The sequence below is a fragment of the Eublepharis macularius genome, chromosome 9, assembly GCF_028583425.1.
Source record: "Eublepharis macularius isolate TG4126 chromosome 9, MPM_Emac_v1.0, whole genome shotgun sequence".
NCBI classification, from domain to species: Eukaryota; Metazoa; Chordata; class Lepidosauria; order Squamata; family Eublepharidae; genus Eublepharis; species Eublepharis macularius.
In genome coordinates, this window is record NC_072798.1 from 97,579,918 (window position 1) to 97,604,298 (window position 24,381).

Below are 24,381 nucleotides of genomic sequence, written 5' to 3' on the forward strand. Positions count from 1 at the left end.
ATCAGTGGAGTCTTCCGACTATCTACTCCAGGGCTTATTAAAAGTTTAGAATGCCTTTTCTTTCTTCTCCCCATATCAGAAGAAGAGGGAGAACAACAACATTTTAGAACTGCAATGAAAAATAAGGGTATAGGGCTACAATTTATAGTAAGACGGAGAGCGAGCTTGAGTGTGCTTTGAAGGAATACACTGCCCTTTAGGGGCTGAGGAGGAATGTAAGAGCATCGGTACCCTGCCAGTGGGAGCTGCCTTCTCAGGCACCCAAGCCTAGACACAACGGTGGCAGGATTGGTTTGCTGTTCATATGAGTCAGGAATGGCTGTTATGACCTGGGAATCATTGGAAGTGAATGTGAAATCGTGACAGCAGATCCACTGCATTTGTTTGAGGCTGCAAGTTGCATACTGCTGACAACCCTCCACCCCTCTGCCAATTGAGGAAGGATTGGTAGAGCCCCTGAAAACCATAAGCATGTTCCCACCTTTGCACCTTTCCTCCCTTTCATAAAGTCACTGTTCTTGCAATAGATCATTTAGGTCACCAGCCTACTTTTCATTATTTAGCTACCAGAGATAGATAAGAAAAGGAAAACTCACTTTGCTTTAAGCTTAAAAGAATCAGGGATGCCAACCCAAAGCCATTTTTATTTAAAATTTCAGACTAGTGGAGCCTCTGCTGTGAGAGTGGGCCAGAGAAAGGGGGGGGCACCAGAGCACTGTTGCTGTGTACCGCCAGCTAGGCAGGGAAAGAACGGTGAAGGGCCTCCTCCCACCACAGGGATATCCTGCCCGCTAAGTAGAATTATCTCTATCTATTCAGAGTAAGTGAGATTATTCCATTTTGCAGGATACCTTCAACCACAGGCATATAATTGGGAAGGATTTAAGTGCATCTCCTCTGAAATTAGCACTGGGGCCACAAAATCAACCACCATCCATTACCGAGTACAACAATAAATCTGAAATGATCAATAACTTACACCCTGTAGCTTGGAATGTTCCATTTATTTCTACACAGCCAACTGGGTTATGTCACACACATCAAATTACTACTCAGAATATCACTCAGCACAAGGATGACAATTTAAAAAGATGGTTTGCGTCATCATGATCAGTTGTAAGTCATGTAGCGAGGAGTAGCACTGAACTTTGCATAGGACTTAATGACTTTGTTCACAGCTTCCAAGAAGTCCTTTTCAGTGGCAATTTTCCTCCGTGCTCTGATAGCAAACATACCTGCCTCTGTACAGACACTCCGGATTTCAGCACCTTTTAAAGGAAAGGAAAGAGGATTTAGTGGCAACAATAAGCAATCCTCCCAGCACAAATAAAGAGGAAGAATCTGTAGGTTGTGACGTACCAGTGCTGTTTGGACAAAGTCGTGCCAGCAACTCAAATCTTATGTCTCTTTCAACGCTCATTGAGCGGGCATGTATCTTGAATATATGAGTTCGTCCCTTAAAAATAAGGAGATTCATGTTACAATTAAGACCAGGAGTACAGGAGTCAAGTAAAAGGGTCTGCAATCACATCTAAAGAGAAGTCCCAATGAAAAACAAAAAGCTTTCACATGGCTTGCTATTAGATGTAATTCATTTTCATATTTGTTTGCTACCAAAAAATGTCTCAGGGAGTTCCTATAAAGCATTCAGTTAAAAGGAATGATAGCTGCTTAGTTCGAAAGTGAAACTATTCTTACCTCCAGGTCAGGTAGGCTGAACTCAATCTTCCTGTCTAGCCTTCCGGGCCTCATCAGCGCTGGGTCTAAGGTATCGGGCCTGTTGGTTGCCATCAGCACTTTAATGTTGCCTCTGGGATCAAAGCCATCCAGCTGGTTAATTAATTCTAACATGGTGCGCTGGACTTCATTGTCGCCTCCGGCCCCATCATCAAAACGTGCTCCTAGGGAGAGGAAGCAAAACGTTAAGCATCACTGAAAGGCAAAGCTGTTTGCAATATGTAATTCCAAGGTACCGTCATCAAGCCAGTGACAACCAGTGTTGCCTATCGATGACAACATTCTGATGGCTAAAAGGAAAAATAAATGCATCTTATATGGAAGATGTGCAGTCACAAAACATCAACTATACTCCGTGTCCCTGAATGTGCCAGGCTCGTGCAGCTGTGCCCAAGGGACAACTTGCTTACCACAGCTGTTGTGTTCCTTTCTCCCCATCAGCTGATATTCTAGGGGTGGGGAGCATCGGAGGCGGAGTATGCAAAGGATGCAAACTCCTCCTCCAGTAGTTTCTCATCTGGCACAACCCCATCTGAGGCTGAACATCGGAATGAACTTTTACATGCTGTTCAGATACTTCTCAATTACATGTTTTAAAGAGTTAATCATTTAGCGTAAGTAAACTTTTGCATTTTGATTTCTGTTTGGAAGCAAACCCATTCAATTGCCTACTGATAAAATATCTTCTAAATACAGCTGAACAACAATTACAATAACCTGTGGTCCTATAGTGTAGTGGCATTTAATATGATTTTGCTAACAACCATTTTGAAGATACACAAGAACTTGGTGGAAATGTATACATTCCAGTAATTTGTTTCCCACAGGTGGACAGGCCTGTGTAGTTTCTCCACTGCTGCCGAGATTGCCAATACGCACAAATTAAAGCCCCACCCCCCTGAAAGGAGTCACCAATAGTAAGAACTAAATCTTCTGTGGGAAAATTTTAACAACTTAATATATTTATTATTTTAAAGTGCACAGTGCTCACAGTGAATGATTACTCCTATTTCATAAATATTACTATAAATATAATAAATACAATAAATATCTATACAAAACACATTTCACAATCAATTCATTTAGAAGCATCTGTATAAGTTCAACTACTTTCTCAGGAGTCCGTAAGGTGCTGTGCTGGTCAGGCTCTGCTAGAGGATTCTGCTAGACGGCTTCACTTCTCCAGAGCAGGCTGGATGACTTAAAGGTCTTTATTTAAGAGAGCACCACCATTAGAGCACAGTGCAGCTTCACTACCAGGAATACCAGGAGAAGGCCCAGGGGGCCAGTTATACCCTCGTTTCTCCTCCCCCTTTTTCAAGCAAAAGCCCATTAGTCTTGGCACGCAGTTTCTTGCGGGACAGCTGGAAGGAAAAGAGAGGCAGGCACCAAGGTCGCTTGGCTGGTTCCCAAGCGCCTTGAGATAAGGCAACTGAGTACAGAACAGCAACAGCAGAGAAGACAGTAAGAGAACAGCAAACCTACAATCTATCCCCCCCATCCTCCACAGTAAAAGAAGTCACCGAGTACGGCAGGCAGGTCACAGGCTTTCTTGACAGTACTTGTCCCTGATGATCCAGTGATGCATCCAATTAAAGAATGTCAGTAACTTCCATCAAATAATAAGCAAATATTACTATAATGGAAGACCTTTTCTTCACAACTCTCTTCTGTATCCTTTTTTTCCCCTATGTGAAAAAATCTCTGGAACAATCAGCCAGAGCAACCAGTCAAGAATCAAGAACTGCATCTTAATGGACTACACCCACCTGGGAATATTAGCTTCAAATCAATTATCCATCATGTTCAACAGGGTTCTAGCTCTCATCACGTTTCAAACAACCATCTTTGTCAAGAATATCATGGAATATTCAAAACTGCAGCATGTGCAATTCTTGCTGCTGACACCTAAATACCATATGGAATTTGTAAGCACCTTTTCATTTTAAAAAATCTGCAACTGAATATCAAAACGACTAACAATCTGTTTATCATCTTCCAAGCTTTCCTTTTTTTTAAAAAAATGAAGTCTCTAGCACCTTTTGTTGCAGAGATACACCTTTCCCGTTACATTTCCACAAGGGAAAGGGGAACCTTTTTTTAAACAAAAATGAGACCTGAGAATTCAGAGGACCAGATTCACGGACTGATAAGTATGTAATGACAATCAATTGCACTTTTAAAAAGAGCCCTCCAGGCACCAGGAGGAGGAAAATGTGTGAACAAGGCCGAGAAAATCTGAACCTTCCCACCTACACAGCAATCATCCAAGCTGTGCTGTGATCTTTCCCAAAATGCTGCAGCAAAACAATTTTGAGAAAGTTTACTGAAGAACTGGGGAAACCCTGGAAGGTATACAAATGCGGCACAATGCTGTGGCGAAGCAGGGAAAACCCACACTTTGCTATAGCACTGAACCAGGGGCAGATAACCCATGCGGAAACAGCCTTTATGTGGCAGGGCAGTGGAGGTGGTAAAATTATCTGTAGTAGAAATATCTTTTATAGACAGATGGCTGCACACTCCAGAGTAAGGATACACTCGGAAGAAAGAGGATGATATTATGGCTTCTTCTGTATTATGAAAAAAAATTAAGGTCTGCATTCAATGTTGCAACAGCTTTTGAATGAGCGTAATATGTAGGGAGATACAAACCTCCGATGGCATCAATTTCATCAAAGAAGATAAGGCAAGCCTTTTTCGTCCTGGCCATTTCAAAGAGCTCCCGAACCATCCGAGCCCCCTGTTATAGAGACAGGAAGGGACGACGGGGTTTTTTTTAATTGTAAGTCAAGTTTCACTGGAGTTAATTTCTGAAGGCAAACACTGACGTTTCCCAAGTATCTCCAGCAGAGTCAAGAGCTCAAGCACATGCATTCATGTGAAGTGATTTCAGTGGCATTCTGCCTGTGTTGTAACAGACAGTGACTACTACCAAGTCATGCTGGCAGCCCATTATGCCACACACAACCTACACAAATGGCAAGGTTCTGGATCCAAACGCGGAGACTGCCACAAAGCAAGAAAACAGGTCATCAAGACTAAGTTTCAACCACGCAACAGAACAGCCACATCACAGACTATCCAAATCAGAAGCACACACATGCTATTTTCACACAACCAGCTGCATGTAAATGCAACACAGGCATTTAACAGACAGAGCGAAGTACAGTTTGGGCAGCCCTTATGAAAGTGCTTCCGTCTCCCCTTAGGCTTAGACTTGCTCCCCACTTAATTACCTCTCCCACGTATTTCTGCACAAGTTCAGAGCCAATCACTCGGATGAAGCAGGCATCAGTCCTATTAGCAACGGCACGAGCACAGAGTGTTTTGCCTGTCCCAGGAGGACCAAAGAGAAGCACTCCTTTGGGGGGCTCAATCCCAAGATTGACAAAGCGTTCCGGCTGAAAGGGAGGACAAAAAAGGCAACATCAAGTTCTACAAAGTAGATTAAAGACACCAACGCCACGAGGATCCGTCCCTATCCCGGCACTGGGCCCAACAACATCTGTACAGGCGCCCGATACAGCACTGCGCCTACAGCACTGTGATAAACTAGTGAACTGTCAGGAACCTGCTCCCTTTACAGAGCAGGAGCACAAGCTGACAGGGCACCAAAGGGTGAGACAGGTCTGAGGGAACTGACAAGTAAGTGCCCATTCAGGCTCCAAACAGAAGTTCAGGCACATGAGTAGAGACTGTTCCCTTCTCTGAACAGCTAATAATCTCACCTTTCTCCAGATTCTGTCAGTCACAGTACAGTATTTACTTAAATTCAAGACTACATTTCCCCCCAGGAATGCCATAAAAAAGAGGGTGTCATTTTACATTTGCACACAAGTTATAGTTATATCCATTAATAATTTCTGTGTGTGTAAAACATTTTAAGAGAATTGTCTTACATTCAGGGTAGTCTTCCTTTTGAGTAAATACAGTATCTTTTTTTAATAAACTAGCTGGGATCAATAATAGGGGAAAGCAGTCCCTTTCCCATTCCATCCATGAGAGCAGAGCATCACACCCACAGCCTTGGGAAGGGGAATTGCTGGACTGGACAAACCTTGGGCTCATGTATTTGAAGAAGTGAACTTTGGTGCCCAAAAGCTCTTCCTGGAATGTTAGTCTTTAAGGTGCTGCTGGACTTTTGTTTTTTGCTTTGAAACAGCAAGGGAATTATGCTCCCCACAAAAGCAGGCAATGAGAACATATCTTGACAACCGCAGAATAAGTCTTTCCAGAAGGGATGTTTCTACTGAAGAATTGTTTTAGATTCCTCTGCTATCTACAGGAACTGTAACAAGCTATATGAAGGGATGGTGGGGAGAGGCCCAATTTGATACTTACGTGAAGCAAGGGTGTTTCCACCACCTCTCTAAGTTTCTCAATTTGTTCTTTGCAACCCCCAACATCGCTGTAAGTGACATCAGGTTTTTCCTCCACCTGCATTACAAATAGATGCGTACACAAAACCTTTTATCTTTGCTATGGCAAATTTAACCAGTACTATGGAAGAACAGTAGCAGGTTACAATGAAGATGTTAAGTTACACATGTTAAAAAATGCGAGGGAAGAAATAAAAACATTCCTCACCTGCATCATAGTAACAGTTGGGTCAATCTTTGGAGGCAGGGGGATGTGAATCTGGTATTTATTCCTGTCAACGCTGTGAAAATTCAATAGATTTAGCTGCTTGAAATGCCTTGCAAACCCCTTGAAAGAAAAGATGCTTATTAAACGCAAGAGGAGTGATGATAGGTCTTGCAACCCTGCACTCCACTCAGCCAAGCGCGAAGCCCTTGCCCAGCCTAAGATGCATTCCTTGGATGGAAGAGGCTCTTTACACTGGAGGAAGTGTCAGGCTTGGCTGAGCAAAATGATTAGATGCAAGCCAAGCAATTTAGTCGCCTTTCATTACAAGTCAATTGCAACGACATGTGGACTATTAGGATTACACACAGATATATTAAAAAGAATTGGACGGGAAGCTTATCCAGTCCCGACCACACCCTCTCTTTCTACCTAAGGAATCATGCCTCTTACCCCATTAGAAACGTTTTGTGGCAATGCACATTTGGGTATTAGCCTTGACACCTTCATACTGTTTGGCTGGCATGACATTACTGCCAAGTGTGCAAGTACCCAAGAAGAAAGGAAGTCCAAACACTAATTTTTTAACTCATTCTCCTTACCATCAGTCCTGATGGCCACTGGCCACTTACCTAGTTGGCTAGCATTCATTCTATAACCTGGTACTAAGTGATCACAACACTGCAGTAAAAATAGTACAAAATGCAGTAGTCAGAATGTTAGCTGCTCATCTGAAAGCATGCCTCTTCCTGTAGAGCTGGGCATTACGGTCGCTCCTGAAAGAGCTCTCTTATGAATGTTCTTCCTGTCAGAAGGTTGCATTGCAACAAGATCTAGTTGAAAATCTTTTAGAGGGTGGGACCCCAATTATAAGAGACCTTGCCCAGAGATCAGGTATTTCCAAAATCTTCCTCTGGGCTGGCTTTTAGAAGGCAGGTAAAGATTTTATTTCTACAAGTGTTCATTGGCCACATGGTAAAATATAACCTAGGGAACTGTTGGCTTTATTCATTGCTTTGTATAATCTTTAATATTTTTGTCTAACGCATTGCATTTTATGATTGCTATAAGCTGCTGAGGTTCGTTGTGAGTTTCCTTGTAAAGTACCCAGTGAGCCTGGCTTTGGAGAAATAACAGCAAAATTAAGAAGTTCTGCAAATCTCATCCTCAGTTACTGATCCTGACACTAACGACCAATTGTTGTGCTCAACTCACCCAACTCTCATCCCTTCTTCAATGTCAGTAGGGGCCACCTGATCACTGAGATCAACCACAAATTTGGCAAATTGCTTCACATTGATAATGTACTTCGGGTCTTCAGAATCTGCATTGATTATTTTGGTACACCTAGCCAGAAAGACAAATTATTATTATTTTCATTTATAGTCCTCCTTTCTCACCGGGACCCCAGGAGGATTATTAGTATGATTTTTAAAAAACCCTTTTAAGTCAATCAGAAAGCAGATTACAAAATATAATAACAAGGTAATCAGTGAACAGATTTTACAGGATATGATAACATTTCAATCTAACAGCAATGATTCCTAGAAGACAAAATAATACAGTTGTGCTAGGATTGTAAGGGGGGAGGCAGAACACTACATGTAAACATCTGTTTAAGGCAACAAGACAATCAGCGTAGGAAGAACTTTACCCCTAATAAAAGTCCCCTCCTGAGCTAATCCATTACCCTTCAGGCTTTGTCCTTTCTACAAGAATAGCATTGAGAACAGTTCAGTTTTGCAGAATGAGGACTCAGCAGGGTTCATAATACACAATACTAAATTTCTACTACTATTGCCTAAGCAACTAATGCAAACTTCTCCCTTACACTTTGTCTCACTTCATAGAACGCCATCCCTATTGTGAAATCTTAAGTATCCAACTGTTTGCAGGATGTGCTTTTATTCATCTACCTTTCAGATACTTTTGTCTAAAAATATGTAGCAAATAAGTCTAAATTGATGCATATCAGTTATCTAGTCTCTCACGGATGAGGGAAGAAACATACATGAAACTGACAAGCAGGGAAGCAATTTCTAAGGCATAAATCTGCGTAGAGACTTTAGGCTTGATGCTCATCCTGAAAACACCTTATGTCATGCTGGAAGTTGCCCTAAGACAGCTTCTGTTTGGAACATGCTTTGCTACACACACAAGAAAGGAGCGACAACTGGACAGGTTGGTGCGTATGGCTGACCAGAGGAAATGCTGGCCTACCTGGCCACTTGTAGAGGCTGCTCACTCTGCAGGGTTTGCTTATCGGCAGCCAGATCCCAGAGGGCAGGAGGAGCCAGTCCCGTGTCCGACTCCTTAATGCCTGCAAGGACAAGAGGAGGGGGTGGGGAATAAAGTAGTAACAATACTGCCACCCAGGTCAACGTTATGGCATTCAGCCATGCTTTGCAGCAAATAAAACAATACCAGTTCTGGGTGATCAACACACAATTCTGTGTGATCAAAAAGAGAGACACACACAACTTCTTTGTCATAGATCCAGAGGAGTTAGCCGTGTTAGTCTATAGTTGCAAAATAGTAAAGCATCCAGTAGCACCTTTAATACTAACCAACTTTATTGTAGCATAAGCTTTCGAGAACCACAGCTCTCTTCGTCAAACCTGATGTGCTACGGGACTCTTTACTATTTTGCAACTTCTTTGTCAGTTCTCCTTTACTTGCAAAGTAGAACAAGTAGAAACAGAAGGTCGGGCTCCTATTATTAATAAGAACATATTTCTGTAATGCTCTTACTAAAAATTCAAATGGACCTGGAGGCTGAGAGATAGTGGCCTGACAATACAGCTGCTCAGTTGACTTACAGTTTATATCAGTTTAAGTATCCAAGAATGCTCTCTCTCTTAGCTGCTATCTTTTCAGGTCTCCCTCTGTGTTTCCACTGTTTAAAGTACTGCATGTGCAGCTTTGTCTGCATACTTACTTCATTTTCTTTTCCAAGTCTCCCTATTTCTCCTCTTCTTTTGTTGAGAAGCAGCTTCTTCAAACCCCTCTTTGCTACAGACCTTTCCCTGGGAGTGGGTGAAACCCAGCCCTATGTAAGAAACTTGAGTTCTGCCCCTCAAGAGATGTGACAGCCAGAACAGTCAAGACCGATGCAAGAGAGAAATATACATCCAACGGAAATACATACCAGTGAGCTCATTGATTTTCTTAAGTAGCTGCTGAATGTCATCTTCTACTTGCTTGATTTGCCTTGAGTAAGTGCTCTGGCCCTGGTCATTTTTTAAAAAAATTGGCGCAGTTCAGGAAATCAAGAAAAACATGTAGGAAAACACATCATCCAACTTACAACCAAATCCACCGTTTACAATTAAAGAGCAAAACGATGTCAAAATTCAGAGTAAGAGATCAAACAGCCAGCGTAAGAAAGCCTATTTGCATAACTGAACATACACAACTTAACATTCCTGATTCATGATATGCTGATTAATAAATTCTGGAAGCTTTTCACAGCTATCACTTCCCTTTCTGAAAAGCATCTCTAAGAAGCCCTTTGGTCCCCAAAACAACTTTGCCCACCATTCCCTTCACACAGTGGTTATTCTAGCATCCCACCTACCCATCCAATTAATTTGCTGAAAACCATATTTGCTTTCACAGTGAGCCACGTTTGGCTCTAGAACCACTGGCTGCAGACCCCTGCACTGCTACATCTCATTACAACCGGAAACAGTTCCTGAAGATCTCAGGCAGAAGTTCTTTCCCAACCTGGTTACCGGTTACTAGGAGGTGCTAAGGAGTGAACCTGGCGCCTTTTGCATGCAAAACATATAATCCACCATAAAGCTCAGAACCTATCTTGGCTTAGCAGGATGATATATATTACCATTTCAGATTTTCTGAACCTCATCTGTTGGCACATGGCTTGCGCATATGTGAAAAATATTTTTAGGACTTATCGCTTACGGGGTTTGAGTCTCTTCAGAACTCTGCAAATAAGACATCCAATTTACCGCACAGTAAACTTGGCGCAGATTGTACATAAAGAGCCAACTTCATCTTTTGGAACAACTTTAGGAAAGTGTGATTTTAAGCCTTCCATTTGTATCTTGCAGGATGGATCTTATTTGATAAAGGCTTTCCACTAATCAATCTGTATCGCTTGGCCAATACAGATGTTAGTTAAACTCTTCACTGTAAACATTTCTCAAGTTTATTCACATGAAATACTTACGTAGGTTTTTAACAGGGCAATGTCACCTTCATCCAAAGCTGAAAAAGAGTTACAAACCCAGATTATCTTGAAGAATAAGAAGAGTAATTTTTTTTTTTTGCTTTCCAACAGTTTAAAATTATCCCCCCCCCCCTCCCAATACAAGGGAAAAGAATCCCTTTGGTCGTTTCATCTGCTAATCAAGCAAATAAAAAATCCAACTCTGTATAAGATTATTTATTTACTATAGTTATATTCCACCTTTCTGACTGAGACTCAAAGCAGATTATACAGTGTAAACTAGATTACAGAAATAAGCACGGAAAATTAGATGTTACACAGAATACAGACACAATGCAGAAAAATGGTATTACGCCAGTAGCAAATAATGCAGTGACTACAGGATAATATATGCAGCAAACAGACAACATTCCACTCCGCTCAGTGCACTGAGCACTCTAAAAAGCAATACAAGGAGCACTGCTCAGTTGGTGCCCAAAACAACTCGGGGTACTAGGAAAAGGAAGCTCCATTAGATCTATAATCCTGACCTTAGAGTAAGGCCCACTAAACCCAATGGGGCTTACTTCGATGGAAACATACTTATGAGCAGGGCATTTTTTCAGGGGGAACGCAGGGGAACGGAGTTCCGGAACCTCTTGAAAATGGTCACATGGCCGGTGGCCCCGCCCCCTGATCTCCACACAGAGGGGAGTTGAGATGGCCCTCCGCGCCGCCGAGCAGCGGGGAGGGCAATCTCAACTCCCCTCTGTCTGGAGATCAGGGGGCAGGGCCACCAGCCATGTGACCATTTTCTCTGAGGGCCACCCACTGAGTTCCACCACTTCTTTTCCCAGAAAAAAAGCCCTGCTTATGAGTATGAGATTGCAGAGTATCATACTAGGATGGTGGGGAGGGTGTCTATTCCTGGAGATTTAGGGGATGGAGCCTGGAGGGGGGAAGTTTGGGATGGGGAGGGGCCTCGGTGGGGTATAATGCTATTAGGATCCAGCCCCCAAAGCAGCTATTTTCTCCAGGGGACCTGGTGCCTTTCACCTGGATAACAGTCATAATTCCGGGAGATCTCCAGCCACTACCTGGAGGCTGGCAACTCTACTACCCGTGTGTGGATGACATGAACCGCAGGCCTAGGAACAACGCATGCGTAGTAGAACCCCAACAGCGCTTTAGAAAGGGGAGCCGCGGGGGTGCCGTTTCCCGCGGAGGAGACCCGATTCAGCCAGGCCTGCGTTACGTTCTCACCGCGGATGGGCTTGTCCTCCTTCTCCTCCTCCTTGGTTTTGCGCTGGTCGGCGCCCAGGTAATCCGGCATCGTGCCACCGAGAAACTCCGAGCGAAGACCCCGCAACGAACAACCAGTTAGTACGCACGCGCAAACTAGATATTACACAGCATCTCACCAACGCTTCCTTCCTCGCCGAGAAAGGAAGTGACGTAAAGGATAGGCGGGCATCAACTTCACATAGGGGAAGGAAATATGGAACGGACCGACTCGATGGTACGTCTAGAGATTCTCTCCCCCACCCCCTCTACAGCGCTTTGCGGTTTTAAACGGAAAGCCACCGTTGGACCAGAGAGAGAGAGAGAGAAAACGACGCTCTATAGAACTTCCGGTATCAAGCGTTTATTTCAATAGAGTCCAGTAGCACCTTTAAGACTAGATAAAGACTAGTTAGTCTTAAAGGTGGTACTGGACTCTTTTTGATTTTGCTACTACAGACTAACACGGCTAACTCCTCTGCATCTATTTCAATAGAGAATGTCAATTCCAAATTGGAATAAACTTTGGATGCCGAATAAAACTTAATGTGAAAAAAGAGTTTATTTCCACTTCCCCATCGTTAAAAACCATCTTCAGAACCCTGACGAAGCAGAGAGATCAAAGAGTTATGAGAAATTTGGCAAAAAGAAAGGAGAATAAGAATGAGGAGAAACAAACCCTATTTCGTACCTGTTCTTAAAGAATGCCGAGGTTCCTGTCTTTAACCACAACTATCGTTGTAGCACCGGTGAGTTGTGGTGGTTTCAGTATGGGATCTTGGATACAAGGTTCAGTTCTTCACTAGCCATGAAGCTGGGGATGAATGACCTTGGGCCAGGCACACACACTCAGCAAAATCTACCTCGTGGGGTTATTGTGAGGATAAAAATGAAGGAGATGGGAACCATATGCGCCCTGGAGGAAGGGTTGAATAAAAATCCTATGCAGGGGTATTCTGGTGTATTCTGCATAGAGATTGCATTGTATCTAAACTAATTATAGTTGTAGAGGGTGACTGCCCTGAAAACATCTATAAGCAAGTCTATTAATGATAGGACATTTTGGAGGTCTTTCATTCATGGTGGTGGAGAGTGCTCACAAGTTATAGCTGACTTATGGCAACCCCTGGTGGGGGTTTCAAGGCAAGAGACTAACAGCAGTGGTTTGCCATTGCCTGCTTCTGCAATCCTGGTCTTTTTTGGAGGTCCCCCATCCAATTACCAACCAAGGCCAGCCATGCTTAGCTTCTGAGATATGGCTCACCTGAGCTATCCAGGCCTTTCATTCATAGGATCACCATAAATCGGAAGGGACTTGAAGACACATCTCACACACATATTCTGAAGCAAAGGATTACATTCCATTAACATAAAAATGAAACAATTTTAAAGAAGAGACACAAATATAACAGCAAGTTAAAACTAGTGCCCTTAGGATAATTGAAGAAGTCAAACAGGAATGCCTTCTCTAAATTGACAGGCCACTATTGTGTGCAAGAGCTCCATACAGTGCGAAATCTATTTCATACATTTTTATACTCTGAGGAACTAAGGTGGCACACATCATTCTTCCCACTTACATTCCATCCTCCCTACGATGTAGTTCAGGATGAGTGTGTGACTGGCCCAAAGTTACCTAGGAAACTTGAAATGGAGATTCAAACTGGGGTCTCTCCAGTCCTAGGCCAATACTATTAACACCTTCTCCACGCTGAAATCCTTTGAGTTGTTGAGTATAAATATTGCAGAACAACTGGAACTGCCCCATCCTAGGGTATTTGGTACATGCCATTGGACCCTGAGTCGGGTGGAAACGACACAAATATTTTCAATAAATACGTTTGGGGCCTTTATCTGTTTTAGTTGCGTTAATTGAGAAAAGTGGGGTTAGAGATGCTTAAATAAAGGTGCTACTGGACTCTACTATTTTAAATAAACAGTTGGATTTTGTCCTTCTGGCCATTTCCTCTTGGTAGTTAGGGCAGCTGTTTGTTTTCAGGCACTTAGAGAAAGTTTCACGTATCATAGCAAAATAAAAGACTGGTGAAGTATTTAGTTCATACTTGAAAGACCAATGAAGGAATTAATCCACTGCCTTAAAAAAACATAACCAGCCCCATGAAAAGTCTTAATTTGAATTCCATACATAAAACTGAGGAAGCCAGCTCTGACTCAGATAAGCTCATCCTGAAATAAATGTTCTGAAGAACCAAGCAGCTACTCATGAAAGGTCACACCCTACCACAAATTTTGTTAGTCTTATAGTCTTCTTCAGATACCTAAGGCACTGCTGGGTTTGTTTTCTTTGGCTACGACAGATTAATGCTGATTCCAGCCTGAGGGATAGACAGATCTGTTCTCTACAGAGGCCCAGTCCACTAGGACGCCCTCCTGCACATTCTTTGCACTGTTCGTGGGGCTTGCACAAGAGAACTTCTCAGTGGGTTGTGTCCATGTCAACTGGTGCATGGGTTGGCAGGGTCCAGTAGGATTGTACGCTGTGAGCACCAAAATGTCTTTGGGTAGTTCTTGGCACTGAGAGACCTGAAGAAGTGAGCGGTGACTCACGAAAGCTCCCAATTTTGGTAGAACAAGAAAAAAAAAAGATTAAATATAGAGATCTGGCAATAGAAACCACCTGACTATGGATGAAAACTACAACAGTAGTCCCGATGGCTTCAGTTTTATTTTGGGTTCAAACGGAACCTCCCTTTCTCCCCGCCTGAGGTAAACCGGAAGCGGGAGTCCGTTAACCCCCAACGTGACCCGGAAGCGGTTGCCGGGTCCTTCCACGCGCCGGCTCCTGGCAACCGGGAGGAAAGCGGCCGAGCCGTTGGCGCGCGGGGGGCTGCCGAGGGGCGCCATGATGCTGCGCGGGGCGCCGGAGGAGCAGGCCACGGCCGTCGCCAGGCCCCTCTCTGCGGGTAGGCCTCGGCCCTCTCCCCCCTCGCCTGCCGCGGCCCTTTCCTCTCCTCTTCCCGTGCGGGCAGCGGGGGACTGGGGGGCGGCGGGTCTTGCGGGTTCGTCCTGGGCTCCTCTCGGGGGTGGAGTGTTTCTCGGCTGGCCTGTTCGGTGAGGGCTCGGGTCTTGAACAGGGCAAGCGGCTGAAGAGAGCTGCCCCTGGTGAACTTCCTCCTTGCCCCTGTCAAATGCCTGGCTGCAGGGGGAAAGTCCTGCCTCGCGAAGGGAGGCTGCCCTGGGGGTGAGGGAGAGGCTTTGGGCAGGGGGAGAACGAAATACACTTTCTCTCCTCTCCCCGGCCCCGGCCTTTTCAGGGCGGGGAGTAAATTCTTTAACTCGGGTTGCTGCAGCCGCCTTCCCTCGCCATGGAATAATCAGTTTCGCTTTTCCAAGGAGAGGCTTCCATCCTTAGGTTGTTCGTGGAAAGAGTGCAGTGGGACCGTTAATGGAGCATAACTCTTCTCACTGACAGAGCAGGTACACCTAAAGGAAAGGACAGCCCCTCATCACTGAAGAATGAGTAACTCTGATTCCATTGTCCAGTGACCACAAAGCGATGGAACCCTCGTTTTTTCTGTTTTCTCCCAATTAAAGCCCTCTCCCCAAATTCTGCTGCTGTATAACTTTATCACAGGTTTTTAACAGTGAAATCCAAACAGTGTAACTCTTTAGGATTTCACTGTAAGGAAACTCATATTTAAAACTGACATTCCCAAGTCAGATATGGCAACACAGAGGGGTATAGAATAATAATAACTGCTTATATACTGCTCTTCTAGACAGATTAGTGCCCCACCCTGAGCAGTGAACAAATTAGTGTTATTATTATCCCCACGATACAGCTGGGGAGCTGGGGCTGAGAGGAGTGGCTTACCCAAGGGTACCTTCTAAGCTCATGGCAGTAGTGGGATTCGAACCAGTCTAGTGCTGATTCGCAGATGAACCACTTAGCCGTTATAATAGACGTAATGTGATTTTTGAAGAGCATTTTTAAATTGAGAAGCATTTTGGTTGGTCAGCTTGGTCACAAAGGAAGCACTACTATTAAACATGGGTTGGACTCCTACCAGCTTTTCCACAGATGTGAGGAGGAGTAGGGGCTCTTTTGACCCCAGTGTAGTGTACCAGGCAGCTCTGGGAATTATGAGATGCTAGTTGGAGTTGCCACAAACAAGATTGCCATTCCTTCCTCTTGCATCAGTGGAAAAGCTTGTAGGATCTAACACCATGTACTTAGTGCATGTGATGTTTTCCTTTTTTGGGCTCACCTTTTCATGTGAACAATAATATAATAATAGAACTTCTATCCCAGTAAAAAGTGGCGTTTGTTTTGCAAACTTTTATACTTTCTCAAATTAACGATTAAAATGAATTGATGCTCAAATCTAGAAATGTGTTTATCTGTTTTGAGGATGTAGGGTTTATGCATCTGTACTCATTTTGGAAAGGTTTATATGGATTAACTGTTGCCTTGCTCCAGTTATTGATGTTTTCAGCTTATCAGCACCTGTGGTCCAAACCATTCTAATTGACATATTTCTGGAAGCATAAATTGTGACTCAGTTTCTCCCACTTACTGATTCATTGTAATCCAGTAATAATTTCTGTGCCGTTACTATTTACTCTTGTTTATATGGCACAACAATTTGGGAATTCTTTGCCATAGAAAACTATGACTAAACTATTTATGTAGCTATTGTATAAAGGAACCTCTGTTTGCATTGGCTAGTGTGTTTGATACGTTAACATGCCAAACTAGGAAGTGTTCTTGTTAGTTAGTAGAGCCTTTGCTTTGGACTAAATAAGTGCATATATTTGCCCTTCCCCTTGAGGCTTGCCTGGCACCTATGTTAGTCTCTTTCAAGTGCCAGACCAAAATGTTCTGTTTACCCAGACTTTTAATTAAGGTCTGAACTACACCATTGTGTTAAATGTGTTTTTAGTCTGTAAGCTTGCATTCTTCTTTAGCTGCTTAAGTATTAATAAAATCAAAAAGAGTCCAGTAGCACCTTCAAGACTAACCAATTTTATTGTAGCATAAGCTTTTGAGAATCACAGTTCTCTTCGTCAGATGCATGGAGGGCAAAAAGAAACTGGTCAGATATAGAGGAGGAGAGGGGAGGGCGGAGTAGATGCAAACAGCTCCTTCTGATATGGAGATGCAAACAGCTCCTTCTGATATGGAGATCAGTTTGCGTCTGTTGAGGAAATCAGTTACCTCTAATAATGAGATAACCATTCATAGTCCCTATTCTGTCCCAGCTTGACAGAGTCAAATTTACATATGAATTCCAATTCAGCAGCTTCCTGTTGGATTTTGTTTTTGAAAGGTTTCTGTTGAACTACAGTGACGTTTAAGTCTTTGATGGAATGTCCTGGTAGATTGAAGTGTTCTCCCACTGGTTTCTGGACGCTGCTATTTCTAATGTCAGATTTGTGTCCATTTATTCTTTTGCGTAGAGGTTGGCTGGTTTGTCCAATGTACAGAGCAGATGGACATTGTTGGCACATGAGGGCATATATTAGATTGGAGGATGAGCAGCTGTAAGAGCCAGAGACAGTGTAGTTGATGCTGTAGTAGTATTAATGTTTTTATAATCTATTATTTTAAAATTATTTTTTTACCATTAAATTTTGTAAGGCACCTCATACAGGTTCCCTGAACAGGTGGCATTAAAATTTTACATGTAATGCAGCACAGACTGTGTTGTATAGGAGGGTGTTTTATGTCCTTTTATGTCAGGTAAGACAGTTTGTGCCTGCACAGGCCCAGTGACCAAAGATGGTCACGGATGTGGTGTTCCTTAGAGCAGTGTTTTTATCAAAGGGTCCATTGAAACCCAGATGTAGATTATGCAAAACAGAATCACAGAGTTGGAAGGGGCCATACAGACCTTCTAGTCCAACACCCTGCCCAATGCAGGATGAGCCTAAAGTATCCCTGACAAATATTCATCCAGCCTCTTCTTGAAAACTGCCAGTGAAGGGGAGCTCACCACCTTCCTAGGCAGCTGATTCCACCTTTGAACTACTCTGACGGAGAAAAAGGTTTCCCTAATATCCAGCCACTACCTTTCTGCATGTAATTTAAGCCTGTTGCTTTGAGTCCTATCCTTTGCTGCCAACTGAAACAGCTCCTTGCCCTCCTCCAAATGACAGCCTTTCAAATATTTAAAGAGAGCAGTCATGTCCCCCCTCAATCTCCTTTTCTCCAAACTAAATGTTCCCAAGGCCCTCAGTCTTTCCTTGTAGGGCTGTCTCCAGACCCCTGATCATTCTCATCGCTTTCTTCTGCACCCTCTCAATTTTGTCCACATCCTTTTTGTAGTGAGGCGTCCAGAACTGCACACAGTACTCTAGGTGTGGCCTGACCAAGGCAGTATAGAGAGGGACTATGATCTGCGTTTTCAACGCACTGGCCCTTTTGATACAACCCAAGACTGAGTTTGCCTTTTTTGCCTCCGCATCACACTGACTGCTCATATTTGGTTTACAGTCCACTCTTACTCCAAGATCTCTTTTGCATGCAGTACTACCCAAAAGTGTATCCCTCATCCTGTATTTGTGCTTCACATTTTTTTGGCCCAGATGTAATACTGTGCACTTATCTATGTTGAATTGCATCCTGTTCACAACCGCCCACTTCTCCAGAGTATTCAGGTCTTGTTGAATTTTAACTCTGTCTTCTTGGGTGTTTGCCACTCCTCCGAATTTTGTATCATCAGCAAATTTAACAAGTAGCCCATTTACCCCTTCATCCAGATCATTGATAAAAATATTGAAAAGTACTGGGCTCAAAACCGAGCCCTGTGGCACCCCACTGGACACCTCCTCCAATCTGATGAAACGCCGTTGACCACCACTCTTTGAGTGCGGTCCTCCAACCAGTTCCCTACCCACCAAACTGTCCTGTAGTCCAGTCTGCAGTTTTCCAGTTTACCCATAAGAATGTCATGGACCTTATCTAAAGCTTTACTGAAATCCAGGTAAATCACGTCGATAGAGTTCCCACGATCCTGTAAGCTCGTCACTTGATCAAAGAAGGAAACCAGGTTGGTCTAACAAGATCTGTTGGGGACAAAACCATGTTGACTTCCCCGGATCACTAAGCAGTCCTTCAGATGCTTACAGATCGATCCCTTTAAAATCTGCTCTAATATCTTCCCAGCAACAGAAGTCAGACTGACCGGTCTGTCGTTTCCCGGGTCATCCTTCCTCCCTTTCTTAAAGATTGGGATAACATTCGCTCTTCTCCAATCTTGTGGCACATCCCCAGTCCTCCAGGAGGCCTTGAAGATGATGGACAGAGGCTCTGCAAGTTCTCTAGAAAGTTCTTAGAGTGCTTTTGGGTGCACACCATCCAGCCCAGGGGATTTGTATTCATCCAGTGCAGACAGGTGCCTCTCCACAACCTCTCAGTCAATATCAATTACCCCCCTAGGTGTCTTATTATGTCTAGTATCATCTCTAGATGGGCTCAAATTCTTCAGGGAGAAAACAGAGGCAAAAAAGTCATGAAGCCAGTCTGCATTTTCTCTGTCCTCCATCAGAGTTTCTCCATCTACTCCCAACAGCGGTCCAATTGCCTCTTTCACTTTGAGTTTGCTTCTCACATATCTGTAGAAGTTTTTCTTATTATAGCGAGCCCCCCTGGTCAGACCCAGCTCGTACTGAGCTTTGGCTTCTCTGATGGCTGATCTGCAGTACCTAGTAACCCTTGTATATTCCTCTTTAGAGGTCTGTCCTCTCCATTTCCTGAACTATTCTTGAGCTCCAGTGGACCAGAGCGTCGCCTTAGTCCACGTCTTCTGGTTTGTACTGCAGAACTGAGAGGAGGCTCAGAAGGGAGATCGACTCTTCCTTCTTCTCTTGGACTTATTTCTTCATGCTTGTGCAGAGCTCCTAGACTCTTCTCAATAAAATCCTCCCCTTCCTTGATTTCCTGAAGAGTGGTGATCCTCTCCTCCAGGCTCTGAATCTTCTCCTCCAAAAGCTTGACCAGGTTATACTTCTGACAAGTGAAGTCCGTCTTCTCTTCCGGGAGGAAAACAAACATGACACACTCCATGCAGGTGACTGGAAAGGGGCCTTCTGTCGACATCATCGCCTTCCAAGTATATTCCAAGAGTGCTCTTCTAGCGGCAGGTCCCTTTCCTTCTCAGAGCCCAGACAGCTGTTTGTTTGATTTGTTTGTTAGATTTTTTCTCTCTCCCTTCCTCCAAGGAACTAAGGACAGGATACATCCGTCTCACCTTCTCCATTTTACTTTCACAATACTCCTGTGAGTTAGGTTAGGCTGAGAGAAAGTGACTGCCACAGGTCACCCATAACCTGCTTTGCACTTATTTAGTCCAAAGCAAAGGCTCTGCTAACAAGAACACGAAACGGGAAACCCAAGTATTTTTCGGGTGCACACCCCTAGTTGATTCTGTGTACATAGATTTGCAGAGGAACAATATGATTGAGGTCTCTTTCTCAACTCTATATGTTGGTTGAAAAACATTTTTGCTGTTTAGAAGAGGCATGTTATCTCTAGACACATTCACTATTTTGAGAACTGCAAAACTAAACATCTGTGATGGTATCTTCTAGATAGAAAAATTACCCAAAATAATCTTACAGAAACTTCTGGGAGAGCATGATGTTGAGGCCCTAATGAATAAATTAACAAAATTCATTTACAAAACATTTTAAACATTGCATGAATAAAGTCTTATATTACATAATTAAAAATTAATCCTTATTTCATGATGAAAAACCTTTGTGCTATAATGTATCTTAAATAGAAAACTATCCTTATATTTTTTTTCTCAAAAACATTTTATTAAACAAAGTCTGAATCAAATTGTAAATATCCAATTTTTAATTATTTTTTTAAAAAATGAGGATGTTAAGGAAGCAGCATATATATATATATGTATGTATGTATGTATGTATGTATGTATGTATGTATGTATGTATGTATGTATGTATGTATGTATATTGCTGCTTCCCTAACATCCTCATTTTTTTTATCTCTCTCTCTCTCTCTCTCTCTCTCTCTCTCTCTCTCTCTCTCTCTCTCTCTCTCTCTCTCTCACATACACACACACACACACACACACACACACACAGAGGCAGAATACAGTGGGATTCAAACCCTAAAGGGAAGGTGTTCTTGGGGTAAAAAGTGTGAGTAAAGTAGAGAACACCTGAAGCTCTGTGTGGAAATAAAAGGCGTGTTGGTTGTAACCAGGGCCTCATGGAGTAATGTTTAGGGTAACATAAGGAGGAGGTATAAAACTCCAAGGGCAGGTTTAAAACAAAATTGTTACTTAGCATAATAAAAAGAGGCATAAATCCTAATAATAAAAACAATTTTAAAACAATCACATACATAAAAACATACATAGAATGTCAACAATGAAGGAAAAAACACACTGTCAAACTCAACCAGCGCAAAATGCCTTCTTGGAGAGCCAGGTAACCACCTCTCAGATGCCGAGGAAGAGGCCAACCGCAGCTTCAAGATCTGTGTGTTCCAGAGCGTTGGGGACACCGCACGGATGGCCTGGCTCCCTGTCCTCACAAACCTACAGAGAAGCAACCCCCCCATCAGTTCTGAGGGAGTGGGAAGGGCTGTGTGTGAGAGGAGGCACTCCCTAAGTCAGCCTTGTCCTTTTCTTTTGCAGCTTCTGTGCTTTACCAAGTTGAGCCTGTGGGACGATGGTTTGAAGCATTTATTAAGAGGAGAAACATACATATTTCTGCCTCTTTCCAAGAGCTGGAGGATGAGAAAGAGCTCTCTGAAGAGTCAGGAGATGAAGAATTACAGCTGGAAGAATATTCCATGTTAAAGACACTTGATCCAAAAGACTGGAAGGTACATATGGCAATTTCGTTTGCTCACAATTTTCATGACAGGTGTCTATGATTAGCAGTAACTCTTCTTGATTGCCAAATAAAATAATTATTTTTTATTCCATGCATGGCTTGTTCTTAGACTTTTCCCCCAAGCACTGTCTCCTGCGATGTGTAAAGAGGAAAGCATTTGGGGTTTATGAATTCAAAAGTAGATTTTAAACAATTCTGTGGGAGGTGTTGTCGGATTAAGAGATCTGAGCTGAAAGACTTTTGAAGAAGCCATTGTCCTCCTGAGGGAAATTGTTCCTTTCCCGCCCCCCCCCCCCGCCCCCCGCCCCTTGTGTGGATTTACCTGGTAGCATTTTGTGCTGTGGTTCTCTTTTCTGATTGGGTTGTGTTTATAAAATGCAGTTCTTCTAGTTACTATAATGCTAGCTAAATAATTCCAAACTAACTTCATAATGTCGCTGGATCTGGTAGAGTAAATCTAAGACTGTGGAAGCTCCAGAACTCTCATAAAAGTATGAAGGACAACCCATAATTAGGTGATGATATGAAATACTGTGCATTTTGTGCTCTGAAGTTCCAATAAAGGCCATTATTTCTGACTTGAACTGAATTTGCCTGTTATGGAACTTTTTTATTGTTGCTGCTCTCATTTGCCTTTCCCCCAACAATTCTGTCCTGGCAGCTTTTTCTCGATTAAGAAGCACTTGTACTTTTTCTGTCTTGCACTTCAAGCTCTAAAAAAGATCCAGTATTACTCTAAAAACTTAGAAAGGTAGCAGTAGCAGGAAAAGGCTAATAGGTAAGGGATGAACGATAGATAACTTTGCCACTTGTCTGATTGCCATAGGCATTTGCTACTCATAGAATCATAGAGTTGGAAGGGGCCATACAGACTGCAGGATCAGCCTAAAGCATCTCTGACAAATATTCATCCAGCCTCTTCTTGAAAACTGTCAGTGAAGGGGAGCTCACCACCTCCCTAGGCAGCTGATTCCACTTTTGAACTACTCTGACCGTGAAAAAGTTCTTCCTAATATCCAGCCGGTACCTTTGTGCATGTAATTTAAGCCCATTGCTTCGGGTCTTCCCCTCTGCTGCCAACTGGAACAGCTCCTTGCCCTCCTCCAAATGACAGCCTTTCAAATATTTAAAGAGAGCAATCATGTCCCCCCTCAATCTCCTCTTCTCCAAACTAAACATTCCCAAGGCCCTCAGCCTTTCCTCGCAGGGCTCACTCTCCAGACCCCTGATCATCCTTGTCACTCTCCTCTGCACCCTCTCAATTTTGTCCAATTCTTTTTTGAAGTGAGGCCTCCAGAACTGTGCACAATACTCTAGGTGCAGCCTGACCAAGGCAGTATAGAGAAGGGCTATGACCTCCTGCGATTTCAACGCTATGGCTCCTTTGATACAACCCAGGATTGAATTGGCCTTTTTTGCCACTGCATCACACTGACTGCTCAGATTTAGTTTACAGTCCACTCTTACCCCAAGATCTTTTTCACATATACTGCTGCCCAGAAGTGTATCCCCCATCCAGTATTTATGCTTCCCATTTTTGTGGCCAAGATGTAATACTATGTACTTGTCTTTGTTGAATTGCATCCTATTCACAGCTGCCCACTTCTCCAGAGTATTCAGGTCTTGTTGAATTTTAATTCTATCTTCTTGGGTGTTTGCTACCCCTCCCAATTTGGTATCATCAGCAAATTTAACAAGCAGCCCTTCCACTCCTTCATCCAGATCATTGATAAAAATATTGAAAGGTACCAGGGCCAAAATTGAGCCCTGTGGCACCCCACTGGACACCTCCCACCAATCTGATGAAATGCCGTTGACCACCACTCTTTGGGTGTGGTCCTCTAACCAGTTCCCTATCCACCGAACTGTCCTATAGTCCAGTCCACAGTCTTCCAGTTTGCCCATCAGAGTGTCATGGGGGACCTTATCAAAAGCTTTACTGAAATCCAGATAAATCACCATAGGTAGGTGGTGAATGAGACAGCTGTGTTTAAAGGTACTTAATTTCAGTGAATTGATTTTATATGATTCTGTTAGTAATTACAGCAGTACTATCTTGGAACTTTTCCCCAGTTGCCTGTTGATTTTTAACCTGCAACATGCTTTGTCCTTTGTCAGAATTGGAAATACTTCCTTAATTGATATTTGCATCTTGTATTATACTTAATTCTAGTGAAATTGCTGCAGTTAATATATACATATCTTCCTCAGAATCAGGATCACTACTCAGTCCTTGGACTAGGACATATGCGATACAAGGCCTCTCAGAAACAAATCAAAGCAGCACGTAAGTACCTTGCATTAACTTTTGATAATGAAAATGCTTTCGCTTATTGTAGACAGTTCTGTGCTATTTTTGAAATGATGATTTCATAAAGGAAGAACATTTAACTTTATATTGTTCCTCAACAAAAGCCTTCTCAAAACTGTTCACATAAAAAAGCAAACTACTTAAAACATTATAAAAATATAAAAAATAATAATATAGAGGAAGCCCTCTTAGGGAATGGATCCAGGCACAATTTGGAAGCTGGGGAGAAGTTTCTAAGACCACACACATCCCCAAAAACATGAGTTGCTGATGTGGTATAAGGGTGTTTGGACTGTAAAGAGAAGGCAGTTTTTCTGTCCCACACCTAGCAGGTCCCACCCTTCTTGCCAGGAATGGGGGTGAGTGGCTTTGGCTGCAGCAACACAAGTATGGTGTTAAGCTGAGCTGTGCTTGGCGGGGGGAGTGGGGGAGGCACCTTAGAGAGCTCACTATCAGGAAT

General features: G+C 43.1%; 2 protein-coding genes across 3 annotated transcripts in view; one reads left to right on the forward strand and one right to left on the reverse strand.

Moving 5' to 3' along the window:
* Positions 1 to 985: 985 nt before the first annotated feature.
* On the reverse strand, positions 986 to 11,926 carry PSMC2 (proteasome 26S subunit, ATPase 2). Its single transcript, XM_054988816.1, has 12 exons — positions 11,759 to 11,926; positions 10,517 to 10,554; positions 9,473 to 9,554; positions 8,545 to 8,644; positions 7,540 to 7,671; positions 6,328 to 6,400; positions 6,082 to 6,177; positions 4,977 to 5,141; positions 4,393 to 4,480; positions 1,699 to 1,901; positions 1,360 to 1,456; positions 986 to 1,268 (listed from the first exon to the last, which is right to left on the reverse strand). The coding sequence occupies exons 1-12, from the start codon at positions 11,826 to 11,828 to the stop codon at positions 1,111 to 1,113; spliced, it is 1,302 nt and encodes a 433-aa protein (XP_054844791.1). The 5' UTR covers positions 11,829 to 11,926; the 3' UTR covers positions 986 to 1,110.
* Positions 11,927 to 14,569: 2,643 nt separating this feature from the next.
* DNAJC2 (DnaJ heat shock protein family (Hsp40) member C2) overlaps positions 14,570 to 24,381 on the forward strand; it is a 36,129-nt gene continuing 26,317 nt past the window's right edge. For both annotated transcript variants that reach the window (XR_008597634.1, XM_054988463.1), the window contains exons 1-3: positions 14,570 to 14,700; positions 21,409 to 21,599; positions 23,822 to 23,897. Coding sequence is in view for 1 of the 2 variants with exons in the window: in XM_054988463.1 (XP_054844438.1) it covers positions 14,640 to 14,700; positions 21,409 to 21,599; positions 23,822 to 23,897 (328 nt within the window). In the remaining variant the exon portion in view is untranslated. The remainder of the gene's footprint in view (positions 14,701 to 21,408; positions 21,600 to 23,821; positions 23,898 to 24,381) is intronic.

Coding starts and splice junctions, on each gene's coding strand:
- PSMC2 (XM_054988816.1), bottom strand. CDS start 11,828: ATGCCGGATTACCTGGGCGCCGACCAGCGCAAAACCAAGGAGGAGGAG. Junction 6,401..7,539: donor GAAGAAGGGATGAGAGTTGG/GTGAGTTGAGCA, acceptor GAATTTTCACAG/CGTTGACAGGAATAAATACC. Junction 1,902..4,392: donor TGAAATTGATGCCATCGGAG/GTTTGTATCTCC, acceptor TCCTCTCCCTAG/GAGCACGTTTTGATGATGGG.